The 26,672-nt window shown below is 39.6% G+C and overlaps 3 protein-coding genes across 3 annotated transcripts; 2 read left to right on the top strand and 1 right to left on the bottom strand.

Annotated features, from left to right (window-relative positions):
* Window positions 1-30: 30 nt before the first annotated feature.
* On the bottom strand, window positions 31-7,818 carry fam199x (family with sequence similarity 199, X-linked). The gene is made up of 8 exons (XM_007568378.2): window positions 7,719-7,818; window positions 6,345-6,532; window positions 3,895-4,114; window positions 3,638-3,796; window positions 3,400-3,561; window positions 2,341-2,524; window positions 2,082-2,176; window positions 31-1,298 (listed from the first exon to the last, which is right to left on the bottom strand). Exons 2-8 carry the CDS (start codon window positions 6,509-6,511, stop codon window positions 1,125-1,127), a joined length of 1,161 nt encoding a protein of 386 aa, XP_007568440.1. The 5' UTR covers window positions 6,512-6,532; window positions 7,719-7,818; the 3' UTR covers window positions 31-1,124.
* A 40-nt stretch (window positions 7,819-7,858) lies between these two features.
* On the top strand, window positions 7,859-11,870 carry commd5 (COMM domain containing 5). Its single transcript, XM_007568379.2, has 7 exons — window positions 7,859-8,080; window positions 8,270-8,430; window positions 9,383-9,411; window positions 9,480-9,530; window positions 9,683-9,778; window positions 9,930-10,005; window positions 11,392-11,870. Exons 1-7 carry the CDS (start codon window positions 7,960-7,962, stop codon window positions 11,491-11,493), a joined length of 636 nt encoding a protein of 211 aa, XP_007568441.1. The 5' UTR covers window positions 7,859-7,959; the 3' UTR covers window positions 11,494-11,870.
* Window positions 11,871-14,662: 2,792 nt separating this feature from the next.
* LOC103149295 (LON peptidase N-terminal domain and RING finger protein 3) lies at window positions 14,663-24,139 on the top strand. Its single transcript, XM_007568377.2, has 12 exons — window positions 14,663-15,439; window positions 19,082-19,200; window positions 19,281-19,403; window positions 19,921-20,037; window positions 20,131-20,299; window positions 20,383-20,467; window positions 20,576-20,690; window positions 20,781-20,902; window positions 20,996-21,154; window positions 21,245-21,407; window positions 21,496-21,645; window positions 22,796-24,139. Exons 1-12 carry the CDS (start codon window positions 14,782-14,784, stop codon window positions 22,952-22,954), a joined length of 2,139 nt encoding a protein of 712 aa, XP_007568439.1. The 5' UTR covers window positions 14,663-14,781; the 3' UTR covers window positions 22,955-24,139.
* The last annotated feature ends 2,533 nt before the right edge of the window (window positions 24,140-26,672 follow it).

The following is a 26,672-nucleotide window of genomic DNA, read 5'->3' as shown; positions in this document are numbered from 1 at the left end:
TAATTTTCACACTTTTACAGTTTTTTTTTGTTTTGTTTTGATTGCTAATGCTAATGATAGTTAGCATGACCATTAATGGTGGTGGATAAACTGTTTTCCTGTCACAGTACGTCGTTTCTCAGCTATAAACCCTAAGTTTTATTTTTATTTTTAACTTAGTTTTACTGGGTTTGCTCAGTTTGCTAATGCTGATGCTAGCTAGCATGGCCACCAATGACAGCAGATAATAGATTTTTCTGTAATAGTAACCCCATTACACTATATTTTTGTTTGCTTTTAATTCTTAATTGTACTGTTTTTAGTTTTTTTCCCCTGTTCATTTACTTGCATACTCTTATGTTAAAAGTAGTTAACCCAATTGCTTATACGTTTGCTAAGTGTAAGTTTGTCAGTGGGGAATATTTAAAACATATTATCTGAAAAGAATGTTAAATGTAAAACGGTCGTTGCCGTTACGTTTGTATGTCTTTTATGTTATGAAGTCTATTGTTTATGGAAAAAAAGTTTCTGCCATTAGCACATTTACCAAGTGATTACGCAAGCATGATTGACAGCAATAAGAACCTCCTAAAGCCTCTGATTGGTTGTTCTTTTGCAGCTGGTGGGTGGAGCTTGATTTTTTCCCACACATCATCTGTCTCAGCATATTGTCACGACACAGCGACAGTTTTGACAAATACGTAAAAAACATTTAAAAAGTTACATACTGCAACTTCAAATATGTTGAAGAAGAGAAAAATTATGGAAATGTTTTCATTGAGCATTTTGTAGAAAAAAACCCCAAAAATTAAAAAAAAAAAAAAAAACAGTGATTCCTGATCTGCCCTCCTGTCTGTCGTGGTTCTAGTAACATCAGCTGATAAAAGCTTCTCTAAGCAGCAATCCTCTTGTTGCTAGCTGTGTGTCAGCTAGCCTGTGGTGCTAAGCAGGCTAAACCGAGATCGGTATTTTCTCAAAGCGTCAGCAGCGTTATTACAGCGTTGCAGTAGAAGCACTAGCATGTTGAGCTAAAGTCGCAGGCCACTGGAAGCGAAACACTGCCAAGCGCACGAACTGGGACGAAACGCGTCGGGTTAGGCAGAAAGCTTGCAGGCCTAGAGGGAGCACTGATTGGTTCACTGGTGTCACATCAGTATGTCCAGGTCGTCTCCGTGGTCGTCCTCCTCCGTCACCCGTAGCGACAGCACCTCCTCGTTCAGGAAGAGGCCGCTCAGGCGCTCCTTACGCGCCTGCCGCTGCTCCTTCAGCTGACGCTTGCGGAGCGCTTTCTGCTGGAGCTTCCGCTGCTTTGATCGCTTCTGGAGCAAGGAGGTAAATAAGATAAAGATTTTAAAAAAAAATCACAATCACAAATTGCTACAGCACGTTGCTATACACGTGAGTCCAGAATTATTCATACTCCTGGCAGATTTAGGTTTAAACTGTAGGTTTAAACCTAAACATGTAGTTACATGTTTCATTTGACTGGGACATTTTGGAGCTCATGAGAAAAGATAGCTCAACAAAAATATCAACAGAAACATGTAAAAAAAATATGGGAAAAAAAGATCAGCAACTCAGGGTCCCCCCAGTGTATTACAAGCCTGGCGGGCCACCAGGCTTTACTTGTGTCCCCACCATGCCAAGCATTGCTTATTTATTTATTTTTCAAATGTTTGGATTTTTTAAGACTTTATAGTTTGTGTTCATGTATTAATCTTCCAATCATTTGATAACAAGTGATATTTTCACATTTCCTGTCAACTTTAATAATTTTTTTAACTCAAAAACACGACAGGACTCTGGATGAATGACTGGCGTAGTGCCCAAGCACTAACATTATACAATAGTTATTATACTTTAGAAGTAAAACGGTCACATTCAGTGTGTCCCCTTGTCACATTTTGCACTGCTGTAAACCACAGACTCATGTATTTTACTCAGATTTCATGAGCACTCGTTCAGATTTTGATTTGTAATAGAAATATTTTCCTTCCATTTCACACTTCCTCACTACTTCAGATTTGTGTACTACATGACAAAGTGTGAAACCTTGTGAGGAGCACAACACCAGTATTAAAAAACCAGTAAAAACTTCATACTTTAGAGTCTCGGATGCGTTCGGCGGCGCTCGACAGGTTTCCGTCGCTGTGAGCTCTGCTGATGTTGCTCCCGCTGCAGGCTGAGGCGGTGCCACCTGGAACGCAACGCAAACAGTTACGGGAAAAGAGCAAGAAGCTCTAAACGAACTGGAACGGCTTTCACCCGTCCAGTTAAATCTGTTTAGGAGAAACCGGAACAAGAGGAACCAGACGGAGGCTTTGAGAGTTCAGGTCGGCCATGTTTGTTTCTGGGTCTCACCAGCCACAGAGTTGGAGGCCGTGGAGCCCGTGGAGGAGCTGGCGGAGCTGACCATGCTGGCGTTGCTGCTGCTGATGCCGCTCACCCCCCCGGTGCTGGCGCTGCTGTGGCTGCTCCTCTTCCAGCCCTCCCTGGTGCTGCTTGCTCTCAGCCGGGGGCTGTGCTCCCTGATGTAGCTCCGCACCTGATACCGGCACAGGGGAAAAACCATCAGCATTTTGAGGTCATTTTGTACAGAAAAGCTAAAAAGAAACAAGAAAATGTCCCTCTATACATTAAGTTAGAACTGGAGGGAACGACTCAGGAATGAAACGGACTAAACCGTCTATTAAGCTGCTTATATCATCTTTATTATTGAAAATAAAAACTCAAGCCTATTATTACTATTTTCAAGAGCTTTCTAACTTTTCCACCTCTGAACTTTGGAGATAAAAACAATACAAATTAACCATTACATGATATCCTTTATTAACATTGTTTTTGTAGTTTTTATGTTTTGACATGTTTCTCACTCACCTCATGAACCTGACTGGTCTGAGAACAAAACGGTAATTTGACAAAAAAAATCCTCCAATTTCAATAACTTTAACATAAAAAATATAAGTCATCATTAATTTCAGTTACACAGATCCATTAGGAATAATAAACAATCATTACAGTGAAACAATCCAAACAAATCGGGTTAACTGACTTTCCTTCTCAAATTAAATGCTTTAAATGCAATTTAAAAAAAAAAAGTTACAAAAAAATCTCTAAAAACGTTCTTGCTAAGTTTTCTGGCATTTAATAAATAGAAATAATTTTAGTAATTCTAACAAACCTACAACAAGGAAGGTTTAGCCCGACTGAACTTCAGACAGTCTTTTTATTACCTGTATGAAAATATCTGATTCTGTCTGAAAGTAACATTTTTCAAATCTACACTTTGAATCAAACGTTTGATTGAATTTTATTACAAAATATCAAGGACTTTATACAGAAACCAAGCACTTTGAAAGCTTTAAATCACCTAAAACTTGTATTTTTGGGAACTCTGTGGTGTTTCAGAGTGCGGCTCACCTGTTTGAGCTTCTCATCGGTGAGGCAATTGAGCTCGATGATGAACTCGCTGTCGGTGGGAGAGATCTGAGCGCACGGGTCGATGATCTTGATGATGTCCAGCTGCTCCCTCAGGCCCATCTCTGTGCTCACCTTCCGACTCAAATACTCTATGTACTCCACCTGGAAGGGACCCAGAAAGCGCGCGGTTAGCTTTTTGTTCCGACTGACGGAAACAGTTTTGTGTTTCTTTTCCTACCTGCTCATCATTGGTCATGGCGCTCCAGGGCAGCTCGTCCAGGTTGCGGTGGGTGTGTGATTTCGGTTTCCTCTTGGAGAACAGACATGGTGAACTCGGCACGCTTGGGATTATGTCAGAGAGGACGTCACTGCCGCTGGCGATGTCGCTTCCCGGCAACTGGTGAGAAAAGCAAAAAGATCCACACAGAAATGTAAAGGAAGCCTAAAAATAAATATCTACCCTGATAGAGAGGGAGAGGCCTCCTGAAAGCCCACCTGCCACTCAAATTCGCTGTCGGACCAGTCCCAGTAGGTGCTGATGGAGGAGGAGACGTCGCTGCAGACGCTGCCCTCCGGAAACAGATCCAGGGATGTCAGTTCCTGGTCGTCCAGCAGGGAGTAGCAGTCGTCCTGATCGCCGACCGACACGGAGGAGAAGAGCTCCTCACTGCACTCTGAGCTGGCTACGCTGGTCCCACAGGAAGTGAGGTTCCACCTGCAACCAGCAGACGGTCACAATGCGACACGGGTTCTGACAGAACAAGCTTCCGATAAGGCGTCAGCTTATAACGCAGAGAACATGCTAAACGAGACGCAAATAGTTTGAAAATTGGTTTACTAATTGCTTTATTGATTAGTTTAGTTATAGAAGTCCAACAAAACAAACAACAACATGCATCAGAATAGAATCATGATCAATATGGATCGATAACACGTCTGACGGAATTTTCAAGGATTTCCTTGAACTCCAATCCATAACCGCACAGCATTCTGGGAGATGTAGGCAGAGGAACGCCTCTAGCTGTTCAACCTCTCAGTGCTAGCTAAGCAAGGTTCAGGGTTTCCCCCAGTGTATTATAAGCCTGGCGGGCCACCAGGCTTTACTTGTGCCCCCACCAGGCTAAGCATTGTTTGTTTATTTAAGTCTTTTTCAAATGTTTGCATTTTTAAGACTTTATAGTTAATGTTCAGGTATTAATCTTCCAATCTTTCAATAACACAGAATTATCAAGTGATATTTTCAAATTTCCTGTGAACTTTAAACATTTTTTAACTCAAAAACAAGACGGACCGCTGGATGAATGACCGCCCCAGCGCCCAGCCACCAGGCTTAGCGAGTTTTCTGGGGGAAACCTTGAGGTCGGTGGCGTCAACTAACTCACAGTTTTGGTTACCTAGCAACAACCTGTTGAGTAACTGGTGCAGCAGCATTGTCTGGTTTCGCCACAGTGACTCATAAATGCTTAAAAATAAGAGAACAACGTGGATGGAAACCTGCATAAAACAGGAAAAGAAACACCACCAGTTTGGCTGCGTTTCAGATATTTAATCAATAATTATTGATATGGATCATTATGAAACCCTTTTATAGTGATCCGTTTTTCAGAAACGGATCTAATTTATTTCCAGACATGCATAGACATACCTTGGCCAAACATCTATTAATAAAGCAAATAAAATAAGTTAAAAGAAGCAGTCTTTAAATTCCTCATCTGAAGAAAATTTAAATTTGTTCTCCCATCGGCTCGTCTCTGTTAACCAGGAGTTTCTCCCAGGAGCTCAGTACATGAAACCTTTTTATTAATTTTAACAACCAATTCATTCTTAGTCACCATGTCTCTAATTTGCCCTCAACTGTGTTTTGATCATAAAGGCTTTTCTTCCAAAGAACCAATAACGCCAGATGACATCATACTGACACGCATCATGCACGTTATGTAATGAGATGTTTATTGACGGATGGAAAGCAGGCCTCGCTGCTACATGTTGGTGTTTGTTTACATGCCAATTGACAAACTATAAAAATAAGAAATAATTCCACATATAATGGAGTCAACCTGATCAAAGTCTGCTTAAAAAACAAAACAAGAAGCAGCCAAATCAAAGAATATTTTTGACCAAAGTTTGTGTGATAAACCACTTAATGAAAATTGTTGCATACCATCTTTTAACAGTAAATGTTAAGTGGTTACTATTGTGTATCAATTTAAAGAAGACGACCCAATGGATGCAGCTGGAACGACTGAAGCTACATTAAAAAAAACGCAACAAGAAAAATAATTCACTGTGTGAGGTTCACTGCTGAATATCACTTTATGGTTTGTTTACGTTCTGGTTAAAAACAAACTGTGGTAAAATAGAACAAAACTTTGGTGCAAACTAGAGAAACCCCAATTCGATGAGAAGATAAAGAGCAAAGATAAAAAACACAAAATATTTGTTTAGCTTCTGGATTAATGCGCTCTAAATAGTGAAGAGCTGTTTTGTTTTATATAACACCTTTTCAGCAGCAAGGCATTTCAAATTAAAATTCAAAAATGCCTTATTATGAAATTAAGTGTTGTAACTCATTATCAGTCATCAGTTTTTTTGCATGATTAAAAAGAAAATAAAACTGCAAACGAGTAAACAGCGTAAAAATAAAAGGAAGTGGTGACTGAGTGAAAAAAAACTGATAATTTATGATTTTCAGTTGAAATGAATCAAATGCAACTGTAAACAAAAAGGTTTTTAACCATGATTGAAAGGAAATCAGTGTTTCAGCAGCTTTGCTGGTTTCTGGAAGTTTGTTCCAGATTAGAGGATAGTTGAATGTTTGTAAACCACAGACTTTCATCTACTGGAACTGTCTTAGTAGTCATGTGACCGTTCTGTGATTTAACATTGTGCTGCGATCGGCAGGTGGCCCAGACGTCTCCGCATACAGAAATACGCTTTCTCCTCACCTGTTGCTGTGGAAACGGTGTAGAGGGTCTGTTCTGTGACAAGATGAGAGCTGACAGCTGAACTCGCTGACGTCCAGCGTTCCCACATCGCTGAGGTTGGCTCTTTGGGAGAGGAGAGGGAACGGCTCCTCTGGGGCCAGAAACTTCTCGTACAGAGATTCAGACATGGCCGGCTTTCTGCGCTGCACCTGATGTTAACGAGACAAACAAACCGCGTTTTGGCTGTGAAGACACCCGTCGGTCCTGTTCTGACTTTCATGTGGGAGTGAACCATTTTAAAAAGACCAAGTGGTTGATTGGAGGATCAGGAATTTTTACAGATTTAAGTAATTTTTTTGGGGGGGTGGTACCAATCAGATATCAAAACCTGATTGGTAATAAAAGGTCAAATACTGAGAAAAAATATGTTTTTATTCCCATTTAGTAAACATATCATGACTAGGTACTCTCGCCATTTTTGGTCAACAGAAGTGAATAAACCAAACAGCATGCACTTCATTTGGTTAAAGTTTTAAAAATCACATAAAAAATGAGAGTAGTCTTGTAATAATTTTACCTCCAGTTGTGTTTGACAACATTTACTCTAGTAAAGCACCTGAGGCTTATTATCGTCCCTACAAAATCAGTCATAATGGGTACTGGTAAGAAAAAAAGCCTGATGAGTGCTTTTCTAATCTTTGACATTTGACTCTGCTTATTTTGAAAAATGTATTATTTCTTTTTTAATCATATTTACTTTGGATCTCAATGCAAATACTCGACAAGAAGAAGAAAATTGTGTGGGGAGAGCTGAAGGAAATAACTTTAAACTTATTATTCAAAACATAGCTAGTTTTAAACCTTGTCACTATCTAATACACTGGCTAAAAAGACACAGTAAACAAAAATAATGATTTTATTGTGTCCAATATGTAGAGTAAAACTTTTCGAATCATATTTTACAGTATTACTAAATCTTCTAACTTTGTATTCACAGCTCATAGCTAATAGAATGAACTGAATAATGTCTATAAACTGGTTAGTTTTGATGAGATGCGAAGAAATTGCTCAGTAAAGCTACACTAGCATTCAAATCGGTGTCCTTCACGCCACTAAATAAAAATGCTAAATTACATTAGATAATTTCTCTAAATAAGGTACATCTTTCCTTTAACCGTTATTGAAGATAAATTAACAAAAGAGTTAACCTTATGACAACAAAAACACCCGCTAACACCGTTAGCTGGAAGCTAATGTTTCACCTGAACAACGTAGCGCTTACCAAACAACACAACGACAGTTAAAAAAACGTTGTTACTGAACAATAATCATTTTAAACAGTAAACAAACCAAACTGGTTTACATAAAAGCTTAGACAAACATCAAAACGCCAACCTTTCAGCGTTCAAACAGCGACCATGAACGCCATCTCCATTTGCTAATCCTTTCTTTTCTCACGACGAATTAAGCTGTCCTCGCGAGACTCAGCAGGGAGCGAGAAGACGCAAAAGCTGCCTCACGTGACCTAAAGCCGGAAGTTTTCACGTAAACACTAGGTAGCCTAAAAAATAGCAAGCTCTGTGCTTCTGTTCCTTTTTATTCTGCTTTTTTTTTATCAACAAGAACACATTAAGCCATGTCTTCAAGCAACGTAAAAGACTCTAGCTTCTTGGGAGGTAGAATACCACCGGAAATAGAGTCAATGTCGAAAAACCTGAAGGATGTGGATCAAGAGTTGTTTAGAAAACTCCTCAAAGGTAAATAAGTAAAAGGCAGTTTAAAACAACGTAGCTCTTACTGTGTTTGTTAAACAAATTTCAGATTTGTAACATGCTCCTTAATGTCTTACTGTGAAACTGTGTTTTCACACGTTGCTAAAATAAACACCACAACTTATCACCCTTGACTTAGAAAATATAAATCACTTTTTGTCGTTCTGTGTCCAGTTGTGGTCAGTGCTCTGGAGGGCAAAGACTGCAGGGAGGTGATGAAGTCAATTGCTGAAAGCAGCGTCATCCCGCAAGAGAGGCTCAGTCACATCATCGCGGGGATGCACAGAGTTCTCTCAGAGGCCATCCGCATCCCAGCATCCCTGCTGAAACAGGAGGCGAGTGTTACAGACAGAACCCGAGTCACACAGAAAACATGCGACACAGGGTTACATACTGCTGCCGAATCACATCGTTTGATTAAGAATGAATGCATACAATTGATTATTCGATAAATAATATTCAAGCCAATTATGGGTAATTATTTTTTTTAGTAAAAATAGTACTTGGCTTTAACATTATAAAAATGTTGCCAATATGATCACCAGTGACACTATTCTAAGTGTAATTGTCTGAGCTCATTTGTTATCTTTTTTTGGCTGCAGATTACCAACACAACAGTGACTGAGCAACAGAGGAACATGCCAGTCCTCTATATATTATACTGTATAATGTATGGAGAGTGCCTTGCAAAACTATTCATACTATTTCAACCTTTCCCCCATTCTGTCTCATCACAACCGTAAAATGTTTTTACTGGAATTTGAAGTGACAGCGCAGCACGAAAGTAGCATATATTTCACCAAAAGGCTGTTTTTTTTTTTTTGGTGTTATGTCTCTGTCAGCTTTGCTCATCTAAAATCGTTCATTAATTATTTTGTCTTGACTGAGAAATATTCCCCACTAAAGTGTCCTGAATGCTCACTGCAGCGTTTGAACACATGTTCCATCCCTCAACTATCCGGTGTGTTCTTGTTTAGTATTTGCCTTCTTTAGCCCAGTAGTTTCCCTGGCTTTTATTAAAGGGCATCAGAGTAAATATGCTTCAACTTTTCACAACAATTCCTTCCACTTTTGCAATTATACACCACTTTGTGTTGGTCTGTCGTGTACAATTAAACGAAAGATACATTAAACTTAGTGGTTTTAATGTGATAAAATATGAAAAAGCTCAATGTTTCTGCATTTAATTACCATCCCTAGCTTAGCATGTACATTTTACTTGGTGAATATTTCTATTTTTGTATGAACTGAACCTTTTCTATTTGTTTTTGTTTTTTTTATGGTCAGGCCTTTAAGGAAGATCTGCGAGAGCTTAGGTAAGGACCGTCGTCTCGTCTCCAGGCATCACTGGTATCTGATTTTTACAGACTCTTTTTGTCCTTAGGATACCAGAAGACTTCATCACAGATTTCTCCAGTGTGGTTTTTGGAAATCGGTACGTGGGTTTCGCCGGGTTTTGATTCAGAAGTTTGCACATCGGATCTCACGCTGTACCCTTTTAATAGGAATAAGCCGAAAACCATCGAGTTCTGGGTCCCTTTGTCTTTATGTCAGAATTTAGCCGCATTTTTCCGTGTGCGTTTGCAGACGTGCTGCTCTGGAAGCGGCCTCCTCTCAGAATGACCCTCACCTTCCCATGCTGGAGGAATTCAAATGGAGAGTGGACGTTTCCATTTCTACAAGGTAATGACAACGACTCTGTAGCTAGCTTTCATCATCTGTGGGTGAAATCTCAAGGTATAAACATTTAAGGTTGACAAATATTTAGCAGAAATGCAACAAACGAGCTAAAAGCTGCATGGAATCACTTAACTGTGTGTGTGTGTGTGTCCAGCTCGTTGGCCAGAGCCCTGCAGCCGTCCGTTCTGATGCAGCTGAAGCTGTCAGATGGGAGCTTCCAGCGCTTCGAGGTACTGAAACAATTCATACTTTTTCTATTTCAACATCACACTGAAACTATATTATAAATGCACCCACAGTCGAACCCTTTGGCTCTTTCTACCTTCAGTGTTCTTTTAAATTGCTTATTTTGTCAGCAAATTCCGCCATTTCCTAATCCTCCTAGCCTTTTTGCTAGTCTGCAAAATGGTGACGGCCAAGGTTGCAGACTTACAGCCTCACTTTGAATGTTTTAAAATTCAACCACACGTGTTTCGGCTGTGTTCAGCGTAGCTTTAGCGGTGTGGCTCGAAAGCACAGAGCAGGTCACCTGACGGACAGACTTTCTCTCTTTTACTGTCAAAATTTTTGCAAAGGGTGCTCTTATGGGATCAACAAAACAAAGTGCAAACTTTTGCATCAAGTTAAACAAAATTTGGGGAGGTTCAAAAGATACAAATAGTTTTTCAGTCCACTTCTACAGGTCAATTTGTCCGAAAAAAACAACAACAAAAAAAACATCTTCAGTTAATTTTGCTAAGTTTTTAAGTGCCATATGATTTGCCTAAAAACACTATTCTTTTATTTTTCATTAAAATGCAACTAATATTTGCTGACAAGACATTAGATGGATGAGAGGTTACATTTTGACCTGAAAGTTGCAAACTGTTCAAAACAAATGAAGTTTTTCAGTCTTAAATTAAGTCTTGATTAAAGTTTGTTGTTTTTCAGCTTACATTTTCTGAAATGTGGCAAAAATCCAGTCAACTCCAGGTTGCATTCAGCTGTTCAGAAAGCACAAAGTTATCATCTGTTGTCTGTATGTCCATTGTTGGTTCTGCACTCCACTCAATTTAGCCTGAAAGTTAAAGAAATCTGGCTGTGGGCCAACAAACTAAAGTTAGCCTGTGTCTGTTGTTACATAATGGGATCACAGGCTAATAACTGAAGAAACATTTGCTCAGTGTAGCACATGTACTCTCCAAAACAATAGTTTTTCTCTCCTAATCTATTCTACCTGTTATGGTTTTTACAGAAAATACTAAAATAAAAAAATTTTAAAAATCAAATGTTGCATCTCTGTCATTGATGTGACTTTTTTTTTATCTCTCCAAAAAAATCCCAGTAGCAAAAGAAATGCTAGTCACTCAAAATAATTTCTGTCGTAATGCTGTATATGAGGGGTAAGATATAAAATTAATTTGTTTGATAGAGTTTGCTTTGATTTTAACCAGCAGAGGGCGCCTCACTCCTGTTTTTTGGCTTCCTCATCACAGAACAGAAGCTGCATCGACCTTTCTGCCGCCGCTGTTCACAAACTAGATCACTAATATGATCTAGTGATCTATTAGATTACAGCAACAACATCCGATTACACTGACACTTCGTAATTTTTTTTTTTTTCGTTTTATATGCAGGTGCCCGTGTCAAAATTCCAGGAGCTGCGTTACAACGTCGCTTTGATTCTTAAAGAAATGAACGACTTGGAAAAAAGGAGCATCCTGAAGATCCAGGACTGATAAGAAATCCACCAATGTCCTCAGAGACTCTTTAAACAAGAACCTGGAAGTCTGAACATGGTGAAGGAAGTAAAACAAAAAAAAAAAGCTTTCTCCTCTGATTGTGTTGGCATCCAACACACCACAGCTTTTTTTTTTTTTTCATTATTTTGAAAGAACAACCAATATTTGAAATGATACTGTATGTTTTGGTTTTGTTTTTTTCTAAACATTAACCACAAATATACGTGAACACTGTTGGTGCTTAGAGACAGCTCTTGTGTTGTGCCAAAACCAAGTCAAGAAACTCACCTTGTTGTTGATTAAAATACCACAATATGTAAATTACCTGAGACTGAACGTGCTTGTAACAATAAACTGATTTTTTTGTGTTAATATATCAGATTTAAATCATACAGAAACAAAAAAATAATCTTTCACTTGCATGTATTATTTCTTTTTTAAAAACATATATTGTTTTATTCCCTTTAACTTTATTTTAAGGCGGAGCTAGGTCTCACCAGGTGTTTTGCACTGCTGAATGGTTAGAATCAAAGCAACACACCATGTATGTTTTTGGTGAGGCAATAACATCATTCATATAGAAAATTGATTGGAGCCCTGTGTTACTGCCCCTTTAAATCCTTTCTAAAGTCTGGCTCAGTTCACAGACATTTTCCACACCGTCTAACTGAACTTTAGCTATTTTTTCAAAAAGAGTTTTCAGTTGCTAGATGTGCAAAGAGGCATTTTTTACTCAGAAGTCCACATCACACTTCTTAGATGTTCATCACACTTCTTAGATGTTATTTATAAAAAATAAAAAGCTTAAAACATGTCCTCCAACTTCCACTTCACCATTATTCCCTACTTTATCAGAGGAGTAAAATTTTACAAAACATACTGGAGTTCAAAATGTAAAAACGTCCAATGGAAGTTAACTAAAATCTCGAGGTATTCCTCTGTATTTGCAGGATGTGTTGTAATGCACAGTCCTGAACAAATCCCCAACCTAACACTTGACACATATAGAAAGAAGCCTTAAAATCCTTAGCATGAGCATCCATCTGTTAGACCTTGTGTAATGGTCTGACTTTGACAGTAACCGCTTGTTCCAACCCAGTCTGCAAAGTTCAGACAGTCTGTGACAGTTTGCCCTACATACAAAAACCTCACAGTGATCAACTTTTAGGTCTGAGGGTGAAAAGTACATGCCTGACCGTATGTGTGTGTGTGTGTGTGTGTGTGTGTGTGTGTTGCATAAGATTCTGTAAGTGTCCTCTTTTGCATATATGCCAGTCTGTCTGTTTCTCCATGTGTGTCAGTCTGTCGGTATGTCAGTCGGCGTTCCTGTCTATGCGTGGGATTGAGTTCACGAGCCAGACCGGCCGACCTATATTACCAGCAGTTACTGAGACGGGCTCTGGTGGACCGATTGCTGCATGTAATCCACACTCACACACACACACACACACCTGAACTGCTTTCAGCAAACAGGCTTTATTTGGGGACTGCAGTAAGCACCACCGACTGGTTAAAGGAGAAGCTACTAATACAGTGTAGGATAGTGTCTTCCCCATTCGGAGGAAATTCCCTTCGGCTCAACTCTGATGTTATGAAGCCATTACAGAATTTCAGGATTTGCATTCAAACGTGGAGCAAATCGAAGGACAACAGAGGTACAGGGGCAATAGGCTGGATGTGCAACAGCAAGAAGCCCCTTGGAAACTTTCACTGAGCTAGATTCAGAACTGTGCTTGTTAAGTAAGATGTCACATAGAGTGAGGGGTTTTTTGTAATTATGCAAACAGTTTTTATGCAACAAAGACTGGCTGCACTTCAGAGCACCAGTGAGCCGTTCCAGTTATAAAACCACCTACGCTTCTTGGCCTCTGTCTCATTTTGATAACTCGGTATTTGCTTCAGCTTTTATTCCCGTATCATGTCGCCGTATCGGACATCCCAAATGGTGACCAACACCTCTAGATGGTCAAAATTACACAGAATATTATTCCGAATATTATATCATCATGGTGAAATATAGTGGCAGCTTCAGGCTTTGGGGGTATTTTTCTTCAGAAGGGGTCAGGGAAGCAGTCGGAGCTACAGACGGGATAAGATGTTCAGCTTCGAGCAATGGCTCTAAACCAGGGCTGTCCAAAGTGTGGCCCAGGGTGCCATTTGTGGCCCCTGAAATGATGTTCAGCCTCCCCGACCATACGTCAAGAATAACAAAAATTTGGCCAACAAAATAGAAAACAGTTGATGAAAAATTTGGAATTTGTTTGTTTTGCCTTTTAATAAAGCAACAGTCCAAGGCCTTTTCTAGCAGAAATGTATAAGGATTTATAGATTTCATAAAAATGTTATTTTTGAGCAGGTAAAACTAAATAAAAGAAAAAGAAGAATCACGATAAACAAATTTTTGAATTTTTAATTTAATAAACTTTGTGAGCAGTTTAAATTTTCCAGTTTGGACACCACTGCTCTGAACAAGTCAAATTTACAATGGAAGACTTTAGCCATGCAATATGCTTATGTGTGAATGGCTCAGTCAAAGTCCAGACAAAGCTAACCAAACATCTGTGGGAAGTCTTGAAAATTACATTTCACATACTGTCTCCAATTAGTCTTGTTACTCTGAAAACAAGAAAATGCAAATTCTTAATCTCATCATGTGCAAAGCTTGTAGAGAAACCATTCAAGGTATTGACTTGGAAGTTTGCCACACTTTTCAGATGTTCCTGCTAGATCCATTTCCTTCTTTGCTCTACATTGTTTGTCACAAAAAAATCCATTAAGACACATTAATGTTTGTGTTTGTTACATGACAAAATGTGGACACAGTGTTATCCAATGTGCATTACATATCATACAAGGGAGAATTTATAATATTTAGTCCCCCACCCAACGCACACATGCACACACATACACACCTGCAGCCCGTCTCTGCTCACTGATATCCAGAATGCAGGTCAGACAGGCTCCGAGAGGACCTGCTCTCCTGCCCCAGAGAAAAACTATTACATGCGGGTTTGTTTTGTAACTGTTTTTTTCTCGACTCGTCCAATCAGAACAGCTGCTCGGCGTCACGTGACCCAGTTGTTTTACATAACAGTTTTTTTTTTTCTCCCTCTCTTTCCTCACCCCACTGAGAATTTTAGATGCGTTTCCTGGACTTGACCGCTAACATTTCAGAGCAGTCTGTACTTCAGTGGAACCGGAGGCTGAATGGCATCCTCAGCACCGAGCTCTCAGGCTCCACTCAATAGATGAAGAAGCTGGAGACTTCCAGGAGACGCGCTTCGTATGGGGACTGAGTGCGAGAGCATGCTGCATCTGGCAGCGGAAGCTTTCCAAGCGAACAACTTCGAGCTGGCGGCGGATATTTACGAGTGCCAGCTGGCGTGTGCCGGGGACCCTGGGAGCCGGCTGGAGCTGATGGTGAAGCGGGCTGACGCGCTCGCCTTCGGGGGCAAAGTGGCGGAAGCTTTCGAGGTGTACCGACAAGCATCCGAGATAGACAAACTCAAACCCGCTCACCTGTCCAACCTCGTTGGGTACCTGTCGGACAGTATCCGGAGACAGGACCGGGGTGGGAGTCATGGCAGCCGCTGGAGGACGGGCTGTGGGTCAGGTAGCGGGTTTGAGGACTTATCCTGTGGGATCTGTCTGAGCTTTCTGTTCGAGCCGGTGACTCTGCCGTGCGGACACTGCTTCTGTAAGAAGTGTCTGGAGAGGGAGAGGAAAGAGAAGGAGCGGCCGGTGGTATGTAAGGAGTGCAGGGACAGCTCCAGGCTGGCTGACCTCCAGACTTACAGGGTGAACGTGGTGCTCAGCAGCTTGCTGGCCAAGTGGTTCCCCAGCTTCCAGCAGGCCGGCCGGCTGAGGCGGGAGGGGAACGGGCTGTACGCCGAGAGGAAGATGGAAGCAGCTCTGGAGAAGTACAACCAAGCCATACTGACAGGTAATTACTACTAGTATGTCTGTCCTGACAAACTTTGACCTCTTTAACTTGTGTTTTTTACTAGTTTGTAACGTTGCGTGGTGGTGTTATAAAACCAGCGAACGACACGACACTGTCATTGGTACAGAAAGTGTGTCACGGAGTGAGTGACAGACAGCGGCGCACCCTGAATGTTCTGAGGGCAGCCGCCATGTGTTGGATAACACGGTTATGTAGGCTGGGCTAGTGGACCAAACATTACGTAAGCACGTAGCCCGCCCCACTCATTGTGTAACGTGAAATAATGAGACAGTAAATATAGGTCAAGGGTACCATTGCGGGTCACGTTAGTACAGAAGTGCCAGGTCGGACATGAAACAAGTGGAAACTTTATATATAAATGTTCAGTTCATTCTGTTGCGCTCCAACTTTAATTCAGATAAATAAAGAAAACAACCCAGATATATTTTTTGTGCTTTGTTTTCTTTTAGTGTTTTTTAAATGTATGACGCTATAGATGAACTATAACCTAGTTACACACTTTCAGGATCAACAGGTATGTTTTTATTGTAAGCAAAGGTCCGCTGTGACTGGGAAACATGCCCTGACCTCATTTAGCTACCAGCGGCATGCTTGTGTAAGCTGATATCTGGCTCAGTAATGTGAGTCTAATTGCATGCATCATTCTGGTATTTCCTTTAGTAGATACGCTGGCATGTACATGGACTAGTTCTCCTCAAGGCTTGGCACATTTTGGCCTTTTACAGCCTTAGTGTGTCTTATCAGGATTTTCACTGATAAGACCACTGCAAAAATAGAAGATATTTGTGGAGTTGGAGACGAAGGATACATAGTTTTGTTGTGTTGAGACCACATTGTTTAAGACTTGGTCTTGTCTTGTTATTTTATTTTGGGAGTTTTTCTCCATTTACTACGACGTTGTGTGAAACTCAACGGTAATGGGGGTTCACTGCTCCACTAATAAACTTTGACAAAAAGAAGGGCAGAGAAAAAGATAAGCACTTGCTCTATTGCTCAGCCACCTGATTACACCATAGTTAAACATTTTTTATAAGAAGACAAATCCAAATCTGATTAAATAAAAATAATTATTTATTTTTAGGATAACCTCTTCCTCCGTCCCCATAGCAGGTTGCTGCCACAACTATGTTTCACCAGCCAATACCAGAAAAGAAGATAGTATATGGTTCTAATTAGTCTTAATGTTGGTCTCTCACTTCAAATCCCAATGAAATAATTGAAGTTTGTTGATTTACGAACATCATTGGAGAATAAAATAGTAAAAGAAAGAAAGAAAAAGAAGTATATCTCTACCTACTAACATGTATAACCAATAGGGATTCCTCTGAAGTCACAGCACAACAGCTCAGTTTTAAGACGTTCATTCTTTGACTTCTGGGTTCCTAGCACTAAAGCGTAAACCTCCCTGCTCGGACAGACGCAGATTTAACCTCAATAAATGTTAAAAACCACGTTTTCCAGCCTGTTGTTCATATGATCAAGCATCTTCTTCGGGAGAGGATAATCCAAGCCTAAACCACAGTTGTTTCCCAGGAAATATTAAATAAGATTGCAAACGGAAAGTTTTCCATGTGGGTTGAAGTACTTTTAATGATTTGTGAAGAACATATGCAGTTTAGATGTCAGTGGGATACCAGGACATAATGGTGCTAGATGCTCAGTAGGAGAGACATTAAGGTGGAAAAACATGAGCGTCGTTGAGACCATTAATCATATGTCAGCATAAATCCATCAGCATTTCAAAAGGAATTGGCATGTCTGACATTAACAAAGGGTAAAACAACAGATTCCATTATAGCCAATTTGTCCGTATCCTACTAGAGCGGAAACAGCTGGATTAGTCATGATCAATCGATTATTTAAATAATTGTCAACTAATGGAGTAATCGATTAATCATTTACCAGTGTACATAGACTCAAAAACATCTAACGCGCTGAAAATAACACCAGTCAGAGCAGTAATTAAGTCAAACAAAAATCAAACACAGTTTGGATTTTAGATGAAAAAATGTGCAAGAAAACTATTGTTTACTTGCACATTTTTACATATTTTATAAAGTAAGCCTGACTAAATGAAACATGACATTTAAAAAAATCTAATAACTCAATTAATCATTAGAATAATTGATAGAATAAGCGATTAGTAAAATAAATGTTAGCTGCAGCCCCACATCCTACCTGTTTTTCAGATTTTCTTCCCCATAGTGTGACTCACAGTTTGCCATGCAATTATCACAAAAAGAAAAAACTTCTAAAGTTGGCCTCTTACTTCTCATTAGCACATGTCTCCCAAGTCGCTTTGCGGCTAATCAATACGTCGTATGTCCTACTTGGACAGAGCTGCATGTATAAATAATCCCCTTCGCCTACGGGCCTTTTCAGCACTTCCACTCCTAAATCTTACTGGTGTGAGTGAATTAATATGCGAGCCAGAGAGCGCTTCGCTTTGATTCTTGAAGGGCCCGGCTGCGACATTTACATAAGTTCTTATAGTTATGAAACCTGCAACATGGGAGACCTTGATAGTGGTGCATGGTTTTGTAAGGCAGCAGTCCTTTTTCATAACACATTTTGTAATGTGGAAGCTGGTCCATTTTTTGTAGGATACTCTTCTGTCACATAACTATGGAGCGTATATGCTCCATTAAGCATGTATGCTTAAATTTAGCTTTAAGTGTAACAACAGTTTGTATACTGAGCAATTAGCCTCATGTGAAGAGCAGAAATCCTTTGGTGTGTTAGAAGTTAGAAGAGCTGAAAATACTATTAAAAAGAAAACAATTCATGGTTGTTTTTACAAATAAAATCTGAAAAGTGTGGTGTGCTTTTGTGTTTGCCTCTCCTGAGTAAATAGTTTGTACGACCGTCCTCTACCAGCTTAGTGAATGTTTGCCTGTTCTAGTTTGCTCAGTCAGAGTGAGCTGGAAAAACTGCAACTTCCAGGTCAAATGCTTGGACTTTGACTGGGCCGCTGCATTGATTGCCGCCCAGTTTTTTCTTTTTGCTGCAACTAACAGGTTTTCTGCAAGGTTTGTTCTGTATCTAGAAGTGGTGAAATGATTAATTATGATTAATCGATTATTGAAATAATCATAAACTAATTTAGTAATCAATTAATTGTTAATTGCCGTATACAGACTCAAAGAAAGGGCCAGTTGCTGAAAGAACAACACACTCAGAGCAATAATTAAGCTATAACTGTTATTTGCAAAATGTGGCAGTTTATTATCCAATTAATAAAATAATTGTTAGTTGTAACCCTAATATCTAGTTTGATCAACTTTGATCACCAGTTTTCTGCCATTCTTAGCCGTTAACTTGCAGGTAAACAGCTACATTTTGGTCTCATCTGCATGGACTGCTTTCTTTAATTGAACAAGCGAGATAAAATATCAGTTTAAGTTTTCTGAATAGTTTTCCAGGGGTAGTGTATCTACTATGAAACATCCTTGAACATTTTTGTCCGTTTCCAAATATTTCTGACCCCCAAAAGTACATTTTGAGGGAAAACATACTTTTCCCTCAAACATGGCATTTTATTGCCTTATAAATAGTTATTCAACTAACAGAGCAATAAAAAAACATCCTCATCTTTAATTCCTCTTTGTGTTTATCTCACAGCACCCACAGACCACATCCTGTTCAGCAACCGCTCTCAGATCCACTCCAGTCTGAAGCACCATGACTGGGCTCTGAGGGACGCAGAGACGTCCTGCAGACTGATGCCCTTCTGGTCCAAGGTAAGACCCACATCCTTCTCATTTAGCAGAATTTCATCACGGTTGGAATGGAAAGTAAAGGACTGTCTCTGTGGCGACAGGGTCATGTTCGTAAGGCCCAAGCCTTGGTGTCATTGGGCAGGACTGATGATGCTCTGAAGGAGTACCTGATCTGTCTGTCCTTAGAGCCGGACTGTAGACTGGCTAAGGCTGAAGCTCACAGGGTAAGCATATCTTTGATCACTTCAACATGGCTTTACTGTGGGGATGAAATGATTAATTGGATTAAACATGATTAATTCAATTAATCGAATACTGAAATAAATGTCAACTAATTTTGTTCTCTAATAATTGTTTAGAGTATATTGACTCAAAAAAAATGTTTAATTTTCTGAAACAAAAAACATATGCAAAGAAGCAATAAAGCCAAAACCGCATCAAACATATTCACATTTTGCATTTAAGAGAAAAGAAGGAATGGAATTATTTATTTACATCGTTTAACATATTTCTAATGCTGTATGTAAAATATGGAAGTGGCTACATAAAAAAAAAAACATCTGCAGAATGTGCCATTTAGAAAAAAAATCTGATTAATCGATTGCCAGAATTATCAATAATCGGTTTCTAAAATAGAGTTGCAGCCTTACTTCAATTTTTAGAATTTATCTTCATCAGTATGAATCTGTAGGAATTTACAACAAAATGGTCACTTGAACGCTGTTCTCCGTCACCTCGCAGCTTCTAAGTGACTTCCTGGCTCCAGTCACCGATCAGGTTCCTGAACACATCTCCGGCTGCACCAACTTCCTGTCTTCTAGAGCACACATCAAAAGCAGCATCACTGAACCCATCCAGGTAAAGGTGCTCCTCCTTCGAAATCAATCTGACATCTTTTCTTTCTACCACTTCCTTATTGAACTCTTCTTCTACTGCTCTTTCCATTTTTAGACCGTCAGTCCTGGGTCGCTGTTCACAGAGCTTCCTCAATCAACAGCTGGGAGGTCCGACAGGAGTCTCAGAAAAACAGACTCAAATCTCCTTAAACGGAAACGAAGGGATGTGGAAGAAGAGGGGGAACCACAGGAAGAAATCGGCCACCAGAAGAAATCCAAGTGTGGTGAGCTTAACGCTCTAGTACAACTGTGCTGTTTCTCCTAGGGGAGGTCATGTTGTTCACCGTCTGATGGAATCTCTTTGTAGAACAAACTCAGGGCCTGGATTCTTTAGGTGCCGTGTCCAGTGACCTCTTGGACCCAACGGATCTGGAGTGTTCCCTCTGTATGAGGTCAGCCTGTCAAATGCATCTTGCACTATCCCATCCTATCACAAGAAAACAATCTGGAAAATAAGTTCATTATCGTGCTCTTGGTTTTTGGGTGTGTCTCTTGTCCAGGCTGTTCTACGAGCCGGTAACAACGCCATGCGGGCACACTTTCTGTCTTCAGTGCCTGGAGAGATGCCTGGACCACAACCCCAAGTGTCCACTGTGCAAAGAAGAGTTGTCTGAGGTATGTGCTGGGTCACATATATGATGTTTCTCCCAATGTCGGCCTCTGCTTCCTCTGATTCATCAATTCTCCTTCTGTGTTTCCACCCAGTACTTGGTCCAGAGGCTGTATTGTAAGACAGTATTAATAGAGAACCTGATATCGAAGTATCTTCCCTCTGAGTTCATTGAGAGACAGAAAATGCATGAGGAGGAGATGGCTGAGCTCTCCAAGTATGTCACTGAACACCCTCTACTCTTCTTCTTTCCGCTTTCTTCTTGACTTTTTAACTGAACTCATTGTCTCATCTTCTTGTTTTGGTTTAGTCTCAATAAAAGCGTGCCTATATTCGTGTGCACCATGGCCTTCCCCACCGTGCCGTGTCCCCTCCACATCTTCGAGCCCTGCTACCGACTGATGATTCGCAGGTGCATGGAGACGGGAACCAACTGCTTCGGCATGTGTCTGGGAGACGACCTCAAAGGGTTAGTGGCGGACGCAGTATGTCATCTTGGCGCTTCTTGAAATTAAAGTAGACGCCTAAAACACAACGCATCTTCTCATTTGCCCCACAGATTCGTTGGCTACGGGTGTCTGCTGGAGATCCGTGATGTCAAGTTCTTCTCGGACGGCCGATCAGTGGTGGACACAATCGGCAGACGGAGGTTTAAAATCATGCAGCACCGCGAGAGGGACGGATACAACACGGCAGATGTAGAGTATCTGGAGGATGTGAAGGTGGGATCAGAACTGAGAGGGAACGAGCTTTAAGTATACCAAAAAAGGAGGTTAAAGATCTAAGTTGTGTCTTTCCATGTATTTGCAGGTGGAGGGCATAGCAGAGCGTGAGCTGCAGTCGCTACATGATGCAGTGTACGACCAGGCTTTTGTCTGGGTCAATTCTCTGAAAGCTGAGCAGAAGCAACGCATCGAAGGACACTTTGGACCAATGCCTAAGAAAGACCTTGAACTCCAGGTACAAACACACTTTTTGGGGATGAACACAGCATCCTAGTGAAGACAGGTATTTCATGGAGGTAGGATTGCATGTTGCATTGTGAGGATTTGCTGGAACACCTCATCAACACCTCATGATTAGAGAGCCAGGCTAGACACAGGAGGACAGCAAGCTTGACTTTAATGCTCTCCACAATATTTAGTCAATCTCAAAAGTCCGTTTTAAGGCCTAGCATTAATATGTACTGCCTGTTTTCTGACCTTTTCTTTTGTTCTATTTGATTCTGTTAGCTGAAATAAACAATGTGAAGTAGAAGGTGCACTACATTTATAAGCTAATGATAACTTAAACATAGCTTCAACTGAAAAAAATAATTGTTAAAAGGCTAGCCTGTTAGCATCAAACAAACACTGTTACAAAGGCAACCCTTGCTCATATTAGAGCAGAAATTAAAAACATTAAATAAACAAGTTATGGAGAAACATTAGCTAAAATTAGCGCTGAAAAGCCTCATTTGCGTATTGAAGTGATAATTAACGATCGTTAACGAGTCGTTTTAACTCACCTTTATCACAAACACAGACAGGTATCAATGAAACAGAAAAGTAACTGCTGCGAAAGGCTTATAATCCTAAAGACCCTCTTAGCTGCCCAACAAGGTGCCTGATGTAAAATACTAAGTTCAATAAAAATATATGTATTTAGCATTTATGATTAAAAAATCCTTCTTTGTCTTTAAATATGTTTTACCCAGAACTTCTCAAATATCCTAGTTTTAGCTTGACTTGGTTCATTTTTATTTTATTTTATTTTTTAAACTCCTATTAAGCATATTTTCATATCCAATTATTAGAAATGGCTGAGCTTTTCATATGTTGATGCTAAAAGTGCGTTCTTTTAGCCACAGATGCATCCTTTGCTACAAAAGATCAAGTGCTCACTAAAGAAATGCTATGTTAATGCATTATAGGCAATGAAATGTTTTTCTTATTTTAATGTCTTATAAAATAGGCCTAAGTAGTTAAATGAAAAATGTGCCGAGTGTGTCAAAAGAATTTTTATCCGATTGCTCGATTTTTGTTAGACTAATAAATAGAACAACCAATTTAATGTGAAAATTAAACTGATTGTCTCACCCGCTGTTGCTCTGTCTCTGTTGTCTCTGCAGGCCAGCCCCAACGGCCCCTCCTGGTGCTGGTGGCTACTGGCTGTTCTCCCGTTAGAGGGCCGGGCCCAGCTGCCGTTCCTCGCCCTCACCTCCCTGAAAGATCGCCTCAGCGGCATCCGCAAGGTCCTGCTCTTCATGTCGCAGAGCAGGCCCCGGTGACCTGACAAACGCCGTCAACAAGCTACGCACAAGCGCACAACACCCTCGCCCGAGAGCAGCTGACGACCAGTTCTTCCGTTTCTTCGCACAAATAACAGCCACTGTTGCACTTCGACAGCAAACTTTATAAAACAAGGAGTTTCTCGATCGAATATCTTCCTCGTGCTACTTTCACTCGGCAGGAAAACGACGAATGGCGGAGGACTCGCAGAGCTATGTTTGGTGAATAAACTGAAGTGTATCGCAATCATGTTTTGCCACAAAGTTGCAGCTTAGCGTAACATCGCTCACTCTGATTTTCTCTCTGAATCCTGTGAAAAGCCTCTGTGTCATTTACATCTGTCTACGTTCCACTGAGTTTCTTACTGTTCCTGCAGCAGTCTGTAGTTTATTTGGAGCTCAGCAGGTAACATCCCCCAAATGGTCAATCTGCTTTAAAGTGACACCAAAAGCAATTCTTCCTTTTCAGATACGTTTGAATTTGAAATAAAGCGGTCGCTAATCTGTTCAAATGGATATAAAACTAAAGAAAAACAACTCGACAATTTTTTTTGTGTGTAAATGCATTCAAAAATTATTTTTGATATCTCAAATAGTATTGCTATTATAACAAGATAAACTTACCTTTTAAAACTACTTACTGTAGAACCCCATGAAATAGGTAAAAACTGGTTTGGGTTTTGACGGAATTATGAGTTTCAAAACCACAATATTGACTTTGAAGGTTTGGAAATGATAAGAATGTGCTTTATGACTTTGACTTTCATAAGTACAAGGACTTTGAAACTCATATTTATGACTTTTCATCTCAAAATTATGCCTTACTATTGTTTTCTTTTTCTTCCAAGTAGCAGAAACGGGCTTCCTTCAGCTTCTGAACTTCCATCCTTTGTCCAGTTGTCTCTTTTTCATCCATCTAAATAACATCAGACTGAACCGTCATATATGGTCTGCTTTAAGGCTCCCAATCTTTTGTTGGACTGTTTTTTTTTGTTTGTTAGCTGTTATTTATTTGGTTGTTATTTATGCATGAAGTGACATTGTTTACATTGTACTTTGAAAGAGATACTGGGCTGCTCACTTTCCTCTGATCCAATCTCTCGTCAATACCGTGGTTATCAGTGTGAAGCTTTAAAAAGGAGCTGCACTAGACATGTTTTTTCTTTTTTTTTTTTTTTTTTTTTTTTACAAAACCACATTTTAGGGAAACATATTTAAAACAAAATAAGAGTTTTATTGGACATTTAGCATATTAAAATAGTCTCTGGTGAAGGAATTTTGCAGCGAGGAAAGGCCAGTGCCTTTTGTTCTCACACAAAGGATCCATTTACGAACCAGACTTACTTCCAAGTCGCTTTATCCGAGTTTTCCCCACGAGCAGGTTAAAACATTTTTCTGCAGCAGATTTAACAAAATGAAACAAGAGGAAACATACTTTTGAGAGAAAAATAACAAATCTCGAGGCCTTGCTCTTGTCTGTGATATGATTGTTTTTACGTGCAAAAGCAAATCTTTGAAAAATGTACGAGATTGTTTGGCTTTACCTTTAAAAAAATCTTTTATTTTGTATACAAAGGTTTGATTTCTTCTTTCTTTTCTTTTCTTTTTTTTTTTTTTACATGTTTCTATGTCAACGTAGTTCTTTGTATTTAAAATTTTCTTCGCTTATTGGTGTGTTTGTCTGGTGTGTCGGTGTATGTGAAGTAACTTGTCAATTCATCCACATTGTAATATTTTCTAAAGGGCCAAAGCAATGTAGTGCTGGACATTAGAGAAATTAGGTTGCTGTACAACTACATGTACTGGAAATGAAGCATTTAGGCATGGGCTGGTATAACATTCTAACAGCGCTGAGTGAAATCATCATTGTATAATGTTACTTTTTTTTAATTAACCAAAAATGTACATGCCTTTATTAGGCGATTCTCTTTTAGTTTTCACACTGTGACCATCCATGTTTTTAATAAACGGAATATTTCCAAATATCCAATTTTCTCTTACTTGAGAGAGTAAAAAAAAAATCTAGCAGTCTTCATTCAGCCAGCTGACCAGCAGTGCGCAACAACAGGTAGGAGAGGGGCGTTCCTACACTGTTCTTATCCCCCAACCAGCTGGAGAAAATTCTGTATGATGGAAAATTTCTCAAACCATAACTTTTTATGTTATACCTGGTATACGTGGATATCGGCCACGTGCCCATGCCTAATTTCAGGGTTTTGTGTGACAGTTTTAATGGGAAATCTATAGAATGACATTTTACTAATTATAAATTATCCTGAGTACAAGCTAGTTGTCCCCTAAATTTAGTGTTTTTCAATGTTATTTATAGAAAATGAAAAAAAAAATCATTATTGCTAATATGTGCAGTACATGAAAGGGAATACATAATTGTTAATTATAGAAATGTCCAATGTAAAATCATAAGTGAGATATATCTGATCTATTGACAAATTTGTGTCTGGATTGATGTGTACAGACTGACTTTATATTGAAATCCTGTCTCCTTGTCCCAACATGTTCAGAGAGTGAATATGGTAATGGAATAAACACATGTAGCAATAATAAAGCCTGAATGTTTTACTTACGTTTTGGTTGGATTTTCTGCATTGTCTTAAACTGGACAGATCCTGTTTTGATGAATTAATGGAGCAATAGTAATGCGCACAATAATAAAAGGGAAAAGACACCTTAGTGTTTTAATTTTTTATTTTATTTTATTTTATTTTTTCCAATACTTCCCTCTTCATCAAAAATGTTTCAACGCAATAGCTGACTTACCTTTTACGAATACACTTTAACATTGTATCCTTAATGTAAATTTTGAACAATATTTTTTAAACCTTGTTGTAGAGAAGCGACTGATTAATATAATTTATTTCACGACTGCTGACTTTTAAGTACTGTACACAAAACACGAAAGCTAGTTTGCTGGCTAGCCTAGCAACATTAGTTGTGTTATCAGAAATTAAGACTCAAAATTAAGAGCCAAATGAGAAATAATATGTTCATTGGAGACAATTCAACATGATGGAAATTAGCAATAGTTGATTTAAATAGTACTTGACGTTTGGGTTACATTTTAATTCAAACTGAATCAGCTTCGCTTTACAACTTCCTGCGTAGCGATGATAGTTTAAGGGTCCTTCTAGAAACGAAAAAAATTACTTAGGGCATTATTTTAGGAAGGTGACAAAATGTTACTTTGCACTTGGTGATGTCAGGCTTGGATGAAATGTCATGAAGTTTGGAGGTCTAAGTATATTTTATTACTTGACTTATTGCTAATAATACTGTTTGAATTCATTGAGCTCGTGTAAGTGTATTTTTTCATACGTGTTTGTAGTCTGCATGCTATGGCAGACTTCATAGACTATTTTATGGACTTTTCCCCCTGGAGGTGAATGAAACGTCTGAATTTCATGATTAGACAGGGTGACACGCCATGTTGACACAAACAGTGTATCTGTTCAGAGCACAAATGTTGCCTTTCTGAAGAATCTCCACAACTTTCTTTAGGACTTAAGCGCCCTTAGGGGACACAGATACAACCCCTTCTCTCGTCTACATCCTGCCAAGTTGGCTGGTTATATAACCCGAACATGAGAAGGTCAACAACTACCAGCCATCGCCATGGATACTTGGCACGGTCTCACATGCATCGTACGTCTTGGCTGATTGACTTTAAGGCCTACATGTGAATGTGACCGTGCAGGTGTCA

The sequence above is a fragment of the Poecilia formosa genome, unplaced genomic scaffold (assembly GCF_000485575.1).
Source record: "Poecilia formosa unplaced genomic scaffold, Poecilia_formosa-5.1.2 Scaffold221, whole genome shotgun sequence".
Classification (NCBI taxonomy): domain Eukaryota; kingdom Metazoa; phylum Chordata; class Actinopteri; order Cyprinodontiformes; family Poeciliidae; genus Poecilia; species Poecilia formosa.
Note: the sequence above shows the minus strand (reverse complement) of the source record. Positions and strands in the feature narration are given on the sequence as shown.

Bases quoted from the DNA above. Each gene is read 5' to 3' on its own strand.
- LOC103149295 (XM_007568377.2), top strand. From the start codon at position 14,782: ATGGGGACTGAGTGCGAGAGCATGCTGCATCTGGCAGCGGAAGCTTTC. The intron at 20,691-20,780 runs GTATGTGCTGGG...GTTTCCACCCAG, and splicing joins GCAAAGAAGAGTTGTCTGAG to TACTTGGTCCAGAGGCTGTA. The intron at 21,408-21,495 runs GTGGGATCAGAA...ATGTATTTGCAG, and splicing joins AGTATCTGGAGGATGTGAAG to GTGGAGGGCATAGCAGAGCG.
- fam199x (XM_007568378.2), bottom strand. From the start codon at position 6,511: ATGTCTGAATCTCTGTACGAGAAGTTTCTGGCCCCAGAGGAGCCGTTC. The intron at 4,115-6,344 runs GTGAGGAGAAAG...TGCTGGTTGCAG, and splicing joins CACCGTTTCCACAGCAACAG to GTGGAACCTCACTTCCTGTG. The intron at 3,797-3,894 runs GTGGGCTTTCAG...TTTTCTCACCAG, and splicing joins ACAGCGAATTTGAGTGGCAG to TTGCCGGGAAGCGACATCGC.
- commd5 (XM_007568379.2), top strand. From the start codon at position 7,960: ATGTCTTCAAGCAACGTAAAAGACTCTAGCTTCTTGGGAGGTAGAATA. The intron at 8,081-8,269 runs GTAAATAAGTAA...TTCTGTGTCCAG, and splicing joins GTTTAGAAAACTCCTCAAAG to TTGTGGTCAGTGCTCTGGAG. The intron at 9,531-9,682 runs GTACGTGGGTTT...GTGCGTTTGCAG, and splicing joins AGTGTGGTTTTTGGAAATCG to ACGTGCTGCTCTGGAAGCGG.